Below are 16,971 nucleotides of genomic sequence, written 5' to 3'. Positions count from 1 at the left end.
AGGGTACGGGGAGATCGCAGAGAACAGGAGACAGGGCAACGGTAACACCACTACAAACAATGACCGACAACGAGGGACAGGACTGAGGAAACTCAATACACTGAAACAGGGGGCACGAAACGAGACACAGGTGGAGCGAATAATCACGGGAGCATAACAGACAATGGGGGAAACCATGGGAACAAAAATAAGGCGCGACTAGGGCGGAGACACGGGAAAGGGGAGAAGTTCGGCGTGACCCTAACATCCCAGTGCAGGGTGTCTTGGGGGGGGGTTTGTCTTCCAGCATCCTCAGTTATTGTTCAGATGTCCTTTTCTGAAACGGACTCTCTAATTAGGATTTTTCCCATTCACATGAACAGTTCTCATGTAGTGCTGCTCTAAACCAGGGAAGTGTAACCGTGACCTCTGTGGATGTTTAAGGTGATTCCTTTGATCCTACACAGCCTTTCATATATACATTACACCCGGTTTATACTTGATTCATTAAAAACTTGATAATGACTATTAACTGGATTTATTATTTTGTAAGCCTCCTTGTAAGTATGTTGGTTGTAGAATTTAATAAATCAGTTGCAAGGAAAGGCTGTGTACCATATAATAATATGATTTATGTCAGCTGTAATTCCAATATCTAGGGCTCAAGTTTATCATTTATTGGAAATTATATATTGTACCTTCTGTCCTTGATGTATAAGAATACATGTTTCAGAAAACGTTGCACTCTTTGAAATAATCTGGGTTTCTGTAGACAAATAATAGTCATAAAAATAAATCAAATACTGAGTGTAGGAGCCAAAAAGCACTGCTTTACTGAACAGCAGTCTACAGCGGATAACAGCATTCTACAGCAGTCTACAGCGGATAACAACCATCTACAGCAGTCTACAGCAGATAACAACCATATACAGCAGTCTACAGTGGATAACAGCATTCTACAGCAGTCTACAGCAGATAACAACCATCTACAGCAGTCTACAGCAGATAACAACCATATACAGCAGTCTACAGCGGATAACAGCATTCTACAGCAGTCTACAGCAGATAACAACAGATGACAGCAGTCTATAGCAGATACCAACAGTCTATAGCATATAACAGCCATCTACAGCAGTCTACAGTAGATACCAGCCGTATACAACAGATAACATTCATATACAGCAGTCTACAGTGGTCAGCAGCAGTCTACAGCGTTCTACCGTTGCAGTTGAGCAAATGAAGTCAATTTAGGAGTTCTGAGTCATTTTAGCCCTAAAAAAGGCAGAGTAATGGGACTCAGAGAAAATGATGCTTTACTGGACCGAGTGTAGAGAGGCAAGAACAGCTAATGATGGAGTCGTCCACCACAGACCTCACGTGTGGAGAGTATGGACCGTGACAGCCCGGGCTTCATCTCTCTTGATTATGGCAGAAGCAGGATGAATTCAGGAGTGTTCACAAGCATTGTAGTTCAGATCCAAGCTAGAGCCCCAAGAACCACAGCACCAATTTCTCCATAATTCAAACTGGAAAGGACTAAATCCACCCTTTCAATCCAGAGTGGTTGAAGAGGGAAACATGGCTAACGCTAACTGCCACTATAGCTTCTGTTTTCCTTGCCTGCTCTTTGGTGGGGACACTATGTGGATTTAAGGATTTGAAACGTCTTTCAGACCGACTAGCCAAACGCGAACCACTGCTGGCGTATGTCCAAAATGCTATACAATAGGATTTAAGGATTTGAAACGTCTCTCAGAACGACTAGCCAAACGCGAACCACTGCTGGCGTATGTCCAAAATGCTATACGACTAGCCTTGCTCGGAAGGGCTAATATCACAGCTCAAGTTGATGCCGCTCACACACGTGTTTGGATTGAACAAGTAGGTTTGTGTGCTTCACCAATGGGCCACATATTGACCAGAGTTTATTGTGACCCACAAGGCTTTCTGTGCCAAAGCCTCCACTGGATGTTATGCTGTGGTATCCTGAAGCAGTCATGTGGTTTGGTGACGTCAGCAGTCACGTGGTTTGGTGACATCAGCAGTCACGTGGTTTGGTGACGTCAGCAGTCACGTGGTTTGGTGATGTCAGCAGTCATGTGGTTTGGTGATGTCAGCAGTCATGTGGTTTGGTGATGTCAGCAGTCATGTGGTTTGGTGACGTCGGCATGGTCAGGGACTCTAGAGGACTATTACCAAGCAGGCCGTCACCTGAGCAGAACTGTGGTGAGCCGACCTTCCAGCCCCTGAAGACCAGTCTGAAGGCAGCGTTCTCCATCTGGTGATGTCTGCAGCTTCGGCTAGACGTCAGTTCCCAAAGACTTGCGCACAGGTGCTACACTGTTTCATTAAAGCTCATAGAAAACTTTCCAATAGCCCCCAGAACTGAGGGATTAGAATAAAAAAGGACGTGATTATGTTTTGGTCTGTGCCCTTCATGCCCTTGAATTAAAATAGACATTCTGTGCTTCATAATCATTGTTTCATTTAAAGTCCAATGTCCAACTCTGATTGAGTCCCTGTCCAGTTTCCTTTGGACTGAACTGTACTTGTAGAACACGAGTATTTACTTACTGAGCTAAATCCTTTGTGAAACTTTCCGCGCACACAGAGCACACACAGATACCCACACTGGAAGTGTCAGCTGGGTGTCCTCTTCTGGGCGTCATCTTGTCAGTGCTGAGTAACAAATCACGGGTGACGCTGTCATGGTGTGACCTGACATGAGATGTCAGCACCAGCACAAGTGACTATAGCCCTACCTGGCATGCTGCAGGGGATTATGGGAGAGGTGAAGTGGGGCGTGTGTGCTACACACGATAAGCGCACTTCCACGCTTCACGTTCACATGCGTCACAAGAGAGTGCACAAGAGCGCACACTTATAACACAGGCCTGTGCCATTGTGCACACTTATAACAGGTCTGTCGTACACACTTAAGTGTGTGCTTATGGAATAGTGTGTAATTATACAATTGTGTGTGCTTAAAGAACACTGCAAGTTTGTGGAATAATGTGTGTTTATGGAATTATATGCTGCTCAATCACAGCCAAGGGAGATTCCTTTTGTTGCACAGGGATGTGTGTTCCTGTCTCTCCCCTGTTATAGAACAACAATCGGAGATCTGATTAAATACCTAATGAGCTGAATACCGTATGCTGGTTAAATATCCAATGCATTGAATTCAGAAAACTGGATAAACACCTGTTGAGTTGAATTCAATATGCTGGTTAATTGCCTGTGCGGTTGAATTCAGTACGGTGGTTGTTTGCGTGTGCAGTTGAATTCCGTATGTTCAACGGTACACCTGTCGAGTTGAGCTCAGATGCTTGTCGAGGTTGGTTGTCAGGTCCTGAAAAGTGGGACAGAAATCCCCTCAATTCGGATCAGCACATGCTGATGGCATGGTGCAGACTTATGTAGTAGTGCTGACACATGGCATACATAAATAATAATATCTACATTTTGTTTATCATATTTTAGTGAGTGGTGCTTTGAATACCTTGCAGAGAGCATTAAACTTATTAATCGTGTTGCAGTTGCAGAAAGTGTGTGTCGGTTATCAGTCCCTGGAGTCTGCAGTGTTCTGTGATGTGTGTGATGGAGTCAGTGCTCAGCACACAAGAACCCAAACCACACGGTCCCAGCAAGTCACTCTGGACTTCTGAAGAACTCAGTTTCTTCGAGCATGTGGCACATTTTGGCTTTCTCATTGGCTGTGGAACCCGTGTGTGCAGACGTGTGTAGTGTGATTACACGCATGGGGTCAGCGGAGACATCAGTGGGGTTGTGACATTTCTGCAGTGATGCAGCTTCATCCACGAAGCCTGACGTGACCGGAGTTTTCCGCGCGTTTCTGCTTTCCCCCAGATGAGCTGAATTGAAACGGAGTTGACCCCTGACCCCTGGCAAATGTGAGCAGGTCTGTGTGGTGTCAGTGACAAAGGTAAAGGTCATTAGTGTGAAATGGAGGCTCCTGGAGGATTAGGTGAGATCAGACGAGCCTTTCATTACCGTTCCAGCCGTCACGGATCTGCGGGGCCACCTCACAATTACAGCACGGCACCTTCGGCGTTCAGACTCTGCTAATTGGTTGTAATCACGTTATTCACTTTCTCCCGGTGGCAGTGCTGTTAACCAAATGAACGGCGTCTGTTTTCAGGTGAATGTCAGTGTTTCGATGGCTATGTGAAGGATCCTGTTCACAAACACCTTTGCATCCGCAACGAATGGGGCCCAAATCAAGGGTGAGTGACATCATCTCCTGACCTAAATAATCCTCACCCATGATGCTCAGTGACTCAGCGACCGTCATGGTAGCTAGCCACATAGCCCACTGACAGTGACTAACGCAATTCTCTTCATCAAATGATTTTGGCTGCAAAATATTGGAAATATTGCTATACCTTTCCAAATAGGCTAAAAAAACAATAACAGATATGAGGTTGATGTGTTTAGGATCAGAATCTGAAAAACGAACCGAACTCGTTGCTAATGGAGATTTGCTAACAATACTTATAGCTTAACAGTAGGAAATTAATAACAGCATAATGAATAAATAATACACTTAAAATCCCAAGCCAACAATTAATCAAAACGTTTAGACACAGCAAAACAAGAAAATTCAAACATGCGCTAAGGAGCTCTTTTTAAGACATTTAAAGATAATTAGACCTAGCACTCATGGAGGATCACACGAGCTTGTCCGGATTTTGGAGCCTTCTGCTCCGGTGTAGTTTGATTAAGACTCGGAGGTGAGGAAGTCCTTGGCATTTTAATTGGAAGGGAGATGGAAGTGACGACGTTTGGAGAGACGGAACCGTTAATTAGAAATCCGATAGGAGCGATCAGACCGGCGCCAGGGAGCAGAGGCAGGAATGCTGGGACCGTGTGTGGTGCCACGCTGTGGTGGCATGACGAGTTTTTAATTGGGTCCAACACTTCAGGGAGACAAAGGGAAGTTCAGCAAAAAAAAAAAGTGCTATTTAAAATATCCGGAAGTGCTAAAATCTGTATTTTATTTATTGGATTTGTCCAGGTTTCTGCCTTTAGTAATTTTGTTCTTGGTTTTGCCAGTACAGTATTTTTAGTCTTTTCATCTGTCCATAATGTTTCCCATGTCAAGGTGACTGTGATTTGTAAGAAGGATTAGCTACATTACCACGTCTGAAACAGAAAGCCATCAGGAGCCCGATAGTTCAGAGTGTGTATGCATGCAGGTTTAACACACAGAACACACAGACCCATGAAACCATGTAGGTTTGAACAGCTGAGTTGAAGGTTGGGTTCTGGTTCTGGGTTCTGATTGGTGCCGTCGTGCTCTTCTGCAGGCCCTGGCCCTACACCATATTCCAGCGTGGCTTTGACTTGGTGATGGGAGAACAGCCCTCTGATCGCATCTTCAGGTAAGAACACTGATGACCACTACCTGCTACAGGCCCACTGATAGATGCTGTTCAACTCCACTGGTTTATGCTATCGCACAGGATAGCAGATCAGTACAATAGATCAGTACAGCAGATCAGTACAATAGATCAGTACAGCAGATCAGTATAATAGATCAGTACAGCAGATCAGTATAATAGATCAGTACAATAGATCAGTACAGCAGATCAGTATAAAAGATCAGTACAATAGATCAGTACAGCAGATCAGTATAATAGATCAGTACAATAGATCAGTACAGCAGATCAGTATAATAGATCAGTACTATATATCAGTACAGCAGATCAGTATAATAGATCAGTACAATAGATCAGTACAGCAGATCAGTATAATAGATCAGTACAATAGATCAGTACAGCAGATCAGTATAATAGATCAGTACAATAGATCAGTACAGCAGATCAGTATTATAGATCAGTACAGCAGATCAGTATAATAGATCAGTACAATAAATCAGTATAATAGATCAGTACAATAGATCAGTATAATAGATCAGTACAATAGATCAGTACAACAGATCAGTATAATAGATCAGTACAGCAGATCAGTATAATAGATCAGTACAGCAGATCAGTATAATAGATCAGTACAATAGATCAGTACAGCAGATCAGTATAATAGATCAGTACAATAGATCAGTACAGCAGATCAGTATAATAGATCAGTACAATAGATCAGTACAGCAGATCAGTATTATAGATCAGTACAGCAGATCAGTATAATAGATCAGTACAATAAATCAGTATAATAGATCAGTACAATAGATCAGTATAATAGATCAGTACAATAGATCAGTACAACAGATCAGTATAATAGATCAGTACAGCAGATCAGTATAATAGATCAGTACAGCAGATCAGTATAATAGATCAGTACAATAGATCAGTACAACAGATCAGTATAATAGATCAGTACAGCAGATCAGTATAATAGATCAGTACAGCAGATCAGTATAATAGATCAGTACAACAGATCAGTATAATAGATCAGTACAGCAGATCAGTACAATAGATCAGTACAGCAGATCAGTACAATAGATCAGTACAGCAGATCAGTATAATAGATCAGTACAAAACTGCACTGGTTACCTGTCAGCTTTAGGATAGATTTTAAGGTTCTAGTCATGGTTTTTAAATGTCTTCATTGTCTTGCCCCTCTTTACCTCAGTGAAATGATGGTTAGATATGTTCCAGTCAGGTCTCTGAGGTCTTCAAACAGTAATCTACTGGTGATTCCTAGATGCCGATTAAAGATTGGCGAGGGTGCTTTTAGCCACTATGGCCCAAAGCTCTGGAATTCTCTTCCTGAAGAGCTCAGAGGCATTTCATCCCTGACTAGTTTCAAGAACAGTCTCAAAACTTTCCTGTTTAGATCTGCTTTTAGTTAAGAAACTCTAGTCTATTATTTTATAATTTGTCACTTTATTTAATTATTTCTTTTTATCTTTAATTTTAATATTTTATTTTTATCTTCTTATATTTACTTATCTTAATTAGTTTTATTTACTTTACTTTTTTATTATATTGTTTATGTAACGGTGGCCGGCGGCAGACGGAAGAGACACGGATCCGCTGGTTGACTCACGGTTACGTTTATTGTAAATAAAGATTGCGCAATAGCGCACGAGAAACATTCAGCACACAAACACGACGTGCAGAACATAGACAACGACGAGCACAAGACACTGCGCGAACGCACATTAAATAGACAGACCACACCAACCCCACGTGATGACGAGACGAGCCACAGGTGAGACGGATTATCACAAGACGCACCCGCACCCACGGAGGTACACAGACGCAGACGAATAGACGCAGACAACGTTAACACACGCCCCAAAGGAAGGGTTCGGGGACCGTAGCGTGACAGTTTACTTTACTTTTTTACATTTTATGTTATTTTACTTTAATTTCTTCTAACATTTTCTTTTTGTCTTCTCCTTTTTATGTTTCTTTTATTTATACTGTAAAGCACTTTGAGTTGCATGTATGTATGAAAGGTGCTACACAAATAAATATTATTATTATTATTATTATTATTATCAGTACAACAGATCAGTATAATAGATCAGTACAGCAGATCAGTATAATAGATCAGTACAGCAGATCAGTACAATAGATCAGTACAACAGAACAGTATAATAATGTGGGATTTGGATTTGGACCCATAGTATTGTTAACCTTGTAAATCCTGTAAAGCGCTTTGTGACAACATATGTTGTGAATAGCGCTATACAAATATATTTGATTTGATTTTGATTTACAGCAGATCAGTATAATAGATCAGTACAGATCAGTACAGCAGATCAGTATAATAGATCAGTACAGATCAGTACAGCAGATCAGTACAGATCAATACAACAGATCGGTACAGATCAGTACAGCAGATTGGTACAGTAGATCAGTACAGTAGATCAATTCACATATTTGTACAGCTTTTTACACCCCCATCCTTCATAAAGTTAGAAAACAAAATCTTGTTTAAATGTGCATTTTATACATAATGTTATTATTAATCTGTGAATTATAGTAGCATTCACTCATCCTTTACAAAGGTAAAAATAAATAAATATGACATTTAAAAAGTGACATTTAAAAGTGTTTAAGGCTAGATAATCACAACTTTTATGTATACTTTACATGTCCTTTAGATGTCACCTTACAGATCATATTAATCATTAAGTTATTAATCAAGATTTTGTTGTTACTTTTAGATTACAAGCATTTCAATCCCGTTTCTGTTACTCAGAAATCTCTCAGCCCATATGAAGATCAGTGATAGACTCGTTGGTCTGGCTGTATATAAAGGAATTTCTAATAGCATGGCCATTAAATAAAGGAATTTCTAATAGCGTGGCCATTAAATAAAGGGCATGACCATTCAGTAAACAGTGCAGGAAAGGAAACGTTAGCAGCGTATCGACATCGTAGTGGGAGTGGTGGTGGTCTGCCCTTTGCTTCTGTAGCTTCTATGCTCAGGTTCAGAGACGTGTTTAAGGATATAAAAACGTATCAGAGCTGAGAAAATATTCAGAACATTTCAAACAGGATAAGACTTCTCAACTGTATCAGACCTGAAGGCTGAAGAGCGTGTTGCTGTCAGTGGCAGTAACGGGAGATTAATCAGTGTAGTGATCAAAGCAAGGACACCCCTGAATACTACACCTGTGCTCTGACATTTTCACCAATACTCATTCAGTCGTACCACCACATGCCTTGTGTCAGTTACTCCGCACAAATCTTCATGAGCTAAACGATATGATGAGAAGATACGCCGTCCGTACAACTGCAGAAGTGACTGATGGTGGTATTTACCCTCTGTTCATCTGCACAAATCACTCTTGCACAAATCACTTTGTGTTTGTTCCACCTTCTCCTGAATCAGACTTTCTCTTGGCAGTGTTAGATTGGATTTGGCGCATTCTCTCCAAGCTGTTTGACAAACTTGTAGTTATTTCGAACCTGCAGGAGATATGCTGTGGTAATTGGGTGCTTTGTTACACCTGACGAATGCACAAATTCAGATCTCCCCTGGACGCACGTTGCCAAACGCGTGGGCATTCAGTGAGACGATTAAATGTTAGATTTCTAAGCAGACCTGAACTTCAATATTTGATGCAGTTTGTATTAAAGATTAATTTTCAATTTTACAGAATTTTTCCATAGACATGTTTTGGAGCGTGAATGGAAAGTAAAGTCCATAATCAATTCTGAATGTTTTTTTTTTCTTCTATTTAAAGATATTGCTTTTAGAATCAGGCTTGGAAATGGTTTGATTGGTTTAACATTTAAAAGAAGTTTGTAAAACAGCTATGAAACATTCTGCCGTGCCTGGTCTGTCAGTCCTGTCTCTGTTATTTGGACACATTTGTGAACCCAGCCCTTGCGGTCTGATGTGCTTTCCATGTCCTGTGCTATTGAGGGCACCAATATGAGTTACACTAACAGTGCCAGCGTGGTATGCTCCCCATGAGTGTGCCAATTGCACCTTGTTACCAGCGAGGACAACAGCAACACAGAGTGACTGGGAGATGTGCGGTGCTCAACAAAAGCGCTCGCCGCATGGCGCCGTCTCATCCCGTGTGCTCGCAGACTGGCTCTTTGTTAGCTATAGTGCCAGTGAGCCCAAGTGCCCCAGAAGGTTCCCCATGTAGATGTTCCTCCCTTTTAACTTGTTCAGCATGTGCAGGAGTGCAGTGTGGTTCCTGTTCCTGGAGTTCTGTTCAGTAAAGCCATTTACAAACTCTCCACGCTAAACCCCCCCCCCCCCCCCCCCCCAACTTGAATGAAGCCATTTTGCACCAGACTGCATTAGACTCCGAGTGTGTCAGGGGATTACACGGTGCTCTGCTGGGCTAGAACACTCTCATCGCGTCGCGCTACCTTTCCCCGTCCCCCTCGTCGTTGGATAAACCTGCGCTGTACCTCCCAATCAAACACGCGTGTCCGTGGTTGAATCTGCGGATCTGGAAGCTTCAGCTTGACAGGAGAATCTTCTTTACCTTTTACTCGTCGTTTCTACCCAATATACCAGCTTGTGTCTCCGGGGGGGAATGTCGGGGTAGTGAAATGCCACGGCGGGAGCACACCGAGGAGAAGCTCGTCCTGAAGTTCGTGAGAGTCTGTTTCCAAAAATGCCACCTTTCAACTTTTATGATGTTTACATCTGACATAGGAAGTTTGTGAAGTAATTTCCCATGATTCCCTGTGTCTGGAACAGAGGACAGGGCTAATGCAGCACTGTTGGGTCCTTACGTAAGTTGTCCGCAGCGCCTCCCACACATGCGGCGCTGCTAGACTGGAATCTGTGTTCCAGACTGGGAATGTGGTCTGGACTGGGCTCTGTGGTCTAGACTGGGAATGTGGTCTAGACCAGGCCGGTGTAATAGCACCTCCCATTTAGTTTTGAACAGTGGGATAATGCAAGTTTAATATACTTCCCTAATTGAAGTTACACACAGGCGTCTGATGCAGGATATTAGAGGGGTAGATTCATCCACCACTGATGTAAAAATGCGGGCGTTTGGGGGTGGATAATTGGATATAATCAAGGTTTTGCTTTTATAGCTATTTCATTTAGTTCGGTAATTTCTGAAATGACTCAATGCGGTGCCCTTCTTGTCCTTTCATTATGCTAACTTAGCATTTTATTACATGCAAATTGAACAATCTGGATATGAAATATGCAAAGTCCTCTGAAAGGTGTCATTAACCGTTTCATCGGACTGGACCTCTCCAGTGCAGCACCACAGCCGTGCAGGAATAATACCTGCATGCTAATGAGCCCTTGATATTGTTAATGACCATGCTTGCAGGACTATGGACTGTGCTTGCATATTTACTCTGACTGACCAGTGAGGTGATGGAGGTTTGCAGTTAGTAGCATAGTGTCTTTCTCCATGACATCATAGTGTCTGTCTCCGTGATGTCATAGTGTCTGTCTCTGTGACATCATAGTGTCTGTCTCTGTGACATCATAGTGTCTGTCTTCCTGATGTCATAGTGTCTGTCTCTGTGACGTCATAGTGTCTGTCTCTGTGATGTCATAGTGTCTGTCTCCGTGATGTCATAGTGTCTGTCTCCGTGATGTAATAGTGTCTGTCTCTGTGACGTCATAGTGTCTGTCTCTGTGACATCATAGTGTCTGTCTCTGTGATGTCATAATGTCTGTCTCTGTGACGTCATAGTGTCTGTCTCTGTGAAGGTTGGTGTGAGTTTAAGCTGCAACCCAGTCAATATGCAAAATTGCACCAGTTCACAGGTCTCACAGGTATTACTCCCTGGATATGCTGAATTAGATTATGAAAATTAATAACAGTTTTACAACTACCACTATTAACAACAACAACAATAATAATAATAATAATAATAATAATAATAATAATAATAATAATAATAAAAGCTGTTTCTATTCTAATAATAATACTAATTATCTTCACACATTTTTTAACTAGATGAATGATCAGTAAAAAACAAGCTTTTACAATAGTAAATTAAAACAAAAACCTTTAGAAAACAAAATCTGAAATAAAACGTGTATGGTAAACTGTAATAATTAGCAAATCTTTGAAGCTTTAAACCAAATTTCTCATTTTTCATGTGCAGAAGTTTTTGAAAGTTCAGTAAGTCAAAGTGTAATGATTTTAGCAGTTGATTTAGATCCAAGACTTTCAGTTAGCGAGCGCTGAATGAAGGTGATTAGCCATTAAGAGATTTGCCAGGAAAATCATTCTGAAACGCAGGCAGTATGTGTGGTGGAGCTGAAAAAGCTGTAATATTCTACTGCGTGCAGTCTGCTGGGGTATCTAGGTCCTCCCGTAAAGTGTTAGAGTTGTGGAAGACAGAAAGGATAACAGCATGAGTGAATTTCTTAACATATTAACTTTAGCTTTTAGCTTTAGTGATAACGTGTGGACTTTAAAGTCATGAATCACACCAATGTATCAAACTTAATCTGCTGATTCAGATTTCTTAGTTTTCCAAATTTTTTTTTGTTCACATTCAGTGAGGGTGGTCTGTTCAATTATTTATGAAACATACTAGACAGTTTACCAGCAAATTTAAAGCAGCACTACAGAAATGAATCTTCTGCATAATTAGAGATGTTGAGGCCATGATACGCAGAGGGATGCAGAGAGCATCAGAAGGGTGAGTCGTCCTGGCACACACACACACACACACACACACACACACACACACACACACACACACACATACAATCAAAGTGTTGCTTTCAAGTTCAATGTGTCAAACAAATTTAGAGCGGGTCCAAAGAGGCCCGTTCAGTTTAAAAGATGATTCTCTGTCCTGTGCATAATACTATATGGTGTATACTAGTATTAAATGATTGATGTTGCGGTGTCACTTGAATTAATTAACTTAAGCACCTAAACAGAGAAGTACAAAATATTTTCATCACTATTTTTCAGTCATGTGCTTTTCCGCTGTTGAACTACCGTGGCCTGAGCTGACATCTCATTTAAATTTTTCATTCAAGTCATTTACAGTTAAGTGCCAGGATCCCCCTGGTTTTTTTGTGGAAAAAAAGTCAATAAAATGTATTTATATGTTAAAAAAGATCCCCATGTGCATGTAATGTTTTCATATTGATTATTACAACATGCACTAAACATAAACGCGCTGCAGTCATTTACAGCTGCAGTTCTCTTTATTAGCACACTCAGAAGTTTCGTCCCTTTTGACATGCTCTAGTTCGGTTCCTTGAGAGTTCCTGAAGTTGTGACTGTCGACAGTGAAGACCTTTACTTTGTTAAATCCTACACAGTGGAATTGTTGAGTCAAGAATTCACAGTAGGGTCAAGAAAACAGCTGTCACTGGAAAATAGGATATTTCACAGAAGTGAAGTGAATAGAATGAGATGTATGGATGCTTTTAGCTGCAGTAAAGACCTCTCCATAACCCAGAAACAGAGAAGAAACACAGACACACAGAAACACCTTCAGAGAGTGGGTGGGACACCAGAAGAAAAATGTCAGGAAAATTGTTAGATTAACAAAAATCCAAAGCAAACAGCAGGAACCTTCAACACTTCTGCAGGGAGGTGCTGCTACCTTTCACACACAGGGAAACGGACCATATGTGAAGAGGCCAACGGAGAGCTCGAGGTTTGGAGCCGGATCAGTCTGGTGGATCCTGAGATCAGATGACGATCCAGAACAGATGGCAAACTCACCAGAGAAAATGAGCAGAAGCCAAGTGAAAAGTTCACGGAACCAGTCCCTAACCTGAACACCGCAGACGTTCACGTAACCAGTCCCTAACCTGAACACCGCAGACGTTCACGTAACCAGTCCCTAACCTGAACACTGTAAACGCTCACGTAACCAGTCCCTAACCTGAACACTGTAAACGCTCACGTAACCAGTCCCTAACCTGAACACTGCAAACGCTCACGTAACCAGTCCCTAACCTGAACACCGCAGACGTTCACGTAACCAGTCCCTAACCTGAACTCTGCAAACGCTCACGTAACCAGTCCCTAACCTGAACACTGCAAACGTTCACATAATCAGTTCCTAACCTGAACACTGCAAACGTTCACACGACCAGCCCTTAACCTGAACACTGCAAACGTTCACATGACCAGCCCTTAACCTGAACACTGCAAACGTTCACATGACCAGCCCTTAACCTGAACACTGCAAACGTTCACATGACCAGCCCTTAACCTGAACAGTGCAAACGTTCACATGACCAGCCCTTAACCTGAACACTGCAAACGTTCACATGACCAGCCCTTAACCTGAACACTGCAAACGTTCACATGACCAGCCCTTAACCTGAACAGTGCAGCATGTTCTTGCACTTCTGTGAGGAAGCCAGTGTATAGCAGTCAGGCACGTGGTCTGACAGAGCCGTCACACGTCAGGGAGCACGTCTGGAGACCAGAACAGCCCCACCCACAGCTGCCCAGTTATTAAGGCAAATGGCCACTTTCAAGTAACTAGAGAATATTTGAATCTCATTTACATAAAGAAACATACAAATAAATGAGTATTGCATTTTGCTGTAAATAAGCATGAAGCAACATCAAGTTCACACACACACACACACACACACACACACACACACACACACACACACACACACACACACACACACACACACACACACATACACACACACCTGAGATTATAATTGGGAGCAGCATATAATATCTAAACACACTGTGAGCAAGGATGACTGACACCTTTTTTAAAAAGAGTCTTAAAGTCGAAGAACTTGACTGCAAAACAGTTTTACAAAGGTCCATTTTGACCCCTTTTTAATGATCAATTGCTTGTTGATTACTGCAGCGGGCACAATACTTAATTTAGCATTAATGATTTTTGCTATGGAAAAGCAATACAAATCCTCCTATTTAGATGGAGATGTCTCGATGTGTTTGTCAGTGCCAAAGGTTTATGTGGGTTTAAAGGTGGTGAAAACAACACTGCTCAAATGTTCCATTTACACGTAGTCTGTCTTCTTTGGAAATGTAACTCATGTAAGTGCATGTTGCCCCAGGATTAAAAACACATGCCACAGGCTTCACTGATTATCTCACTACACTATATTTTCTGTCAATATTGTTAGTATTAGTTTCAGTAGTTATCTCAATACAGTTAGTTTCAGTAGTTATCTCGATACAGTTAGTCAGTAGTCATCTCGATACATTTAGTGAGTAGTCATCTTAGTGTGTATAGCTATCTCGATTCAGTTAGTAGTCATCTTGATACAGTTAGTGTCTGTAGTTATGTTGAAACAGTCAGTGTCAGTAGTCATCTCGATACAGTTAGTGTCAGTAGTCATCTCGATACAGTTAGTCAGTAGTCATCTCAATACAGTTAGTGTCAGTAGTCATCTCGATACAGTTGGTGTCTATAGCTATCTCGATACAGTTAGTAGTCATCTTGATACAGTTAGTGTCTGTAGTTATGTTGATACAGTCAGTGTCAGTAGTCATCTCAATACAGTTAGTGTCAGTAGTCATCTCGATACAGTTAGTATCTAGCTATCTCGATACAGTTAGTAGTCATCTTGATACAGTTAGTGTCTGTAGTTATGTTGATACAGTCAGTGACAGTAGTCATCTCAATACAGTTAGTGTCAGTAGTCATCTCGTTACTGTTAGTCAGTAGTCATCTCAATACAGTCAGTGTCTATAGCTATCTCGATACAGTTAGTCAGTAGTCATCTTGATACAGTGTCAGTAGTCATCTCGATACAGTTAGTGTCAGTAGTTATCTCGATACAGTTAGTCAGTAGTCATCTCGATACAGTCAGTGTCTATAGCTATCTCGATACAGTTAGTGTCTGTAGTTATGTCGATACAGTTACTGTCTGTAGTTATGTCGATACAGTCAGTGTCAGTAGTCACCTCGATACAGTTAGTGTCAGTAGTTATCTTGATATAATCATTTTCTGTCACGGTAGACTGGTCCAGATCCTCTGGGGATACGCCCATCTCACTCCACTCTTCGTTGACGTCACTACCGCGTTCACAATCACCATTCAGTCTTTTCAGTCAACGTTGTTGTCAATCTGCCGCTGCCCCTTTATAACCTCTGCAGGTTGTACCATCCAGGGCTGCGCGTTCCTCTCGAGTGCTGGTGTCCCCAAGGAGTGGGAGAGGAAGAGAAAGAGAGATGTTGGCTTTTGCCTTTTTACATTTGTCAGCTCAGAAGGCTCCTGTTCTGGGGTTTTACACCTTCCTCAGTTATCTACAGCTGCTGTATTGATTGCTTTTCTTTCGTTATGGACAATAAACACTTTGCAGTTGTGACCCCGCCTCCTGCTGCTTCTGTTCCGTCACTGACGTCACGTTGTCAGTAGTTACCTCTGACCCCGCCTCCTGCTGCCTCTGTTCCATCACTGACGTCACGTTGTCAGTAGTTACCTTTGACCCCGCCTCCTGCCGCTTCTGTTCCGTCACTGATGTCACGTTGTCAGTAGTTACCTTTGACCCCGCCTCCTGCTGCTTCTGTTCCGTCACTGATGTCACGCTGTCAGTAGTTACCTCTGACCCCCTCCAAGATTCCTGCTAATTTCCAAAACCTATTTCTGAAAACACCAACTGACAAAGGGGAAAAAAATACGTTGATAAAGAAGACAGTTTTATAGTGTTTATAACTTGGAGAAAAAGTTCCCAGTGGTGATCCGGAAATGCAGCTGCTGTTTCAGACACAATTAGTGTCAATTCTCTCAGAGGAAACACAAAGTTCACAAAGCCTACATTAGTCAGGACCCTGACATGCTGAAGACTTTTATTTTGCAAAATGCACTGTGTTGTCTATGTTCATGAAACACAGCCTGCAGTGTCAAAGGCATTTTGATCCAATAACCTCAGCATTTGTAATCTTACATAATGCAGCACGACTTGCACTACACACCAGCCAATAGAAGCTCACCAGACTCTGGAAGGGTAACGTGAGATAGCTTCCGTCACTTGGAGAGCCTCATGGGTACACTGACACAGAGAGCCATGAGATATGGGTATTTAGATATGGGTATTTAGATATGAGTATTTAGATATGAGTGTTGACGTGAAGGCGGGCCAGAGTGAAATGATGACTAAACTCTGTAGGTGGTGATATGAATATTTGATCGGTTCTGATCCAACAGCTGGCTATGAGTCCAAAAAGAAAAGGGTGATTAAAGAAGTGTTGTAGACCATATAACTAACCTTTTCTTGAAGATGATGCACACTAGTTCATTAAAAAAAGGCTTGGCACCGTCACGTCCCTGATTACTGGACCTATAAAATACATCAAAAAGCGTGAATTTAAAATGTCAATTAAAACGCATATAACAATCTTTCTGTGATTGAAGTACATGTTGTCCTGCATAGATGTTCGTTTACTGTTCTAAATATGGGAGACTGAAACATGTTTTTTCCCATAATGCATCATAACTGCAGTGGTTTACGTCACTACGGAGATATAATTAATCTACCACCTGCAATGTCGGCACCTGTCCTGATGTAAGATGCATCATCTCACCATACAGTTGCAGGCTCTGTACCTTCTCTTGAGCTGAATGTACAGT

General features: G+C 41.8%; 1 protein-coding gene across 3 annotated transcripts in view; it reads left to right on the top strand.

Annotated features, from left to right (window-relative positions):
- astn1 (astrotactin 1) overlaps positions 1-16,971 on the top strand; it is a 197,351-nt gene that overhangs the window by 67,587 nt on the left and 112,793 nt on the right. For all 3 annotated transcript variants that reach the window (XM_076972125.1, XM_076972126.1, XM_076972124.1), the window contains 2 exons: positions 4,142-4,226; positions 5,310-5,384. In XM_076972125.1, the coding sequence (XP_076828240.1) occupies positions 4,142-4,226; positions 5,310-5,384 (160 nt within the window). The remainder of the gene's footprint in view (positions 1-4,141; positions 4,227-5,309; positions 5,385-16,971) is intronic.

Source organism: Brachyhypopomus gauderio, chromosome 14, assembly GCF_052324685.1.
Source record: "Brachyhypopomus gauderio isolate BG-103 chromosome 14, BGAUD_0.2, whole genome shotgun sequence".
Lineage (NCBI taxonomy): Eukaryota > Metazoa > Chordata > Actinopteri > Gymnotiformes > Hypopomidae > Brachyhypopomus > Brachyhypopomus gauderio.
Note: the sequence above shows the minus strand (reverse complement) of the source record. Positions and strands in the feature narration are given on the sequence as shown.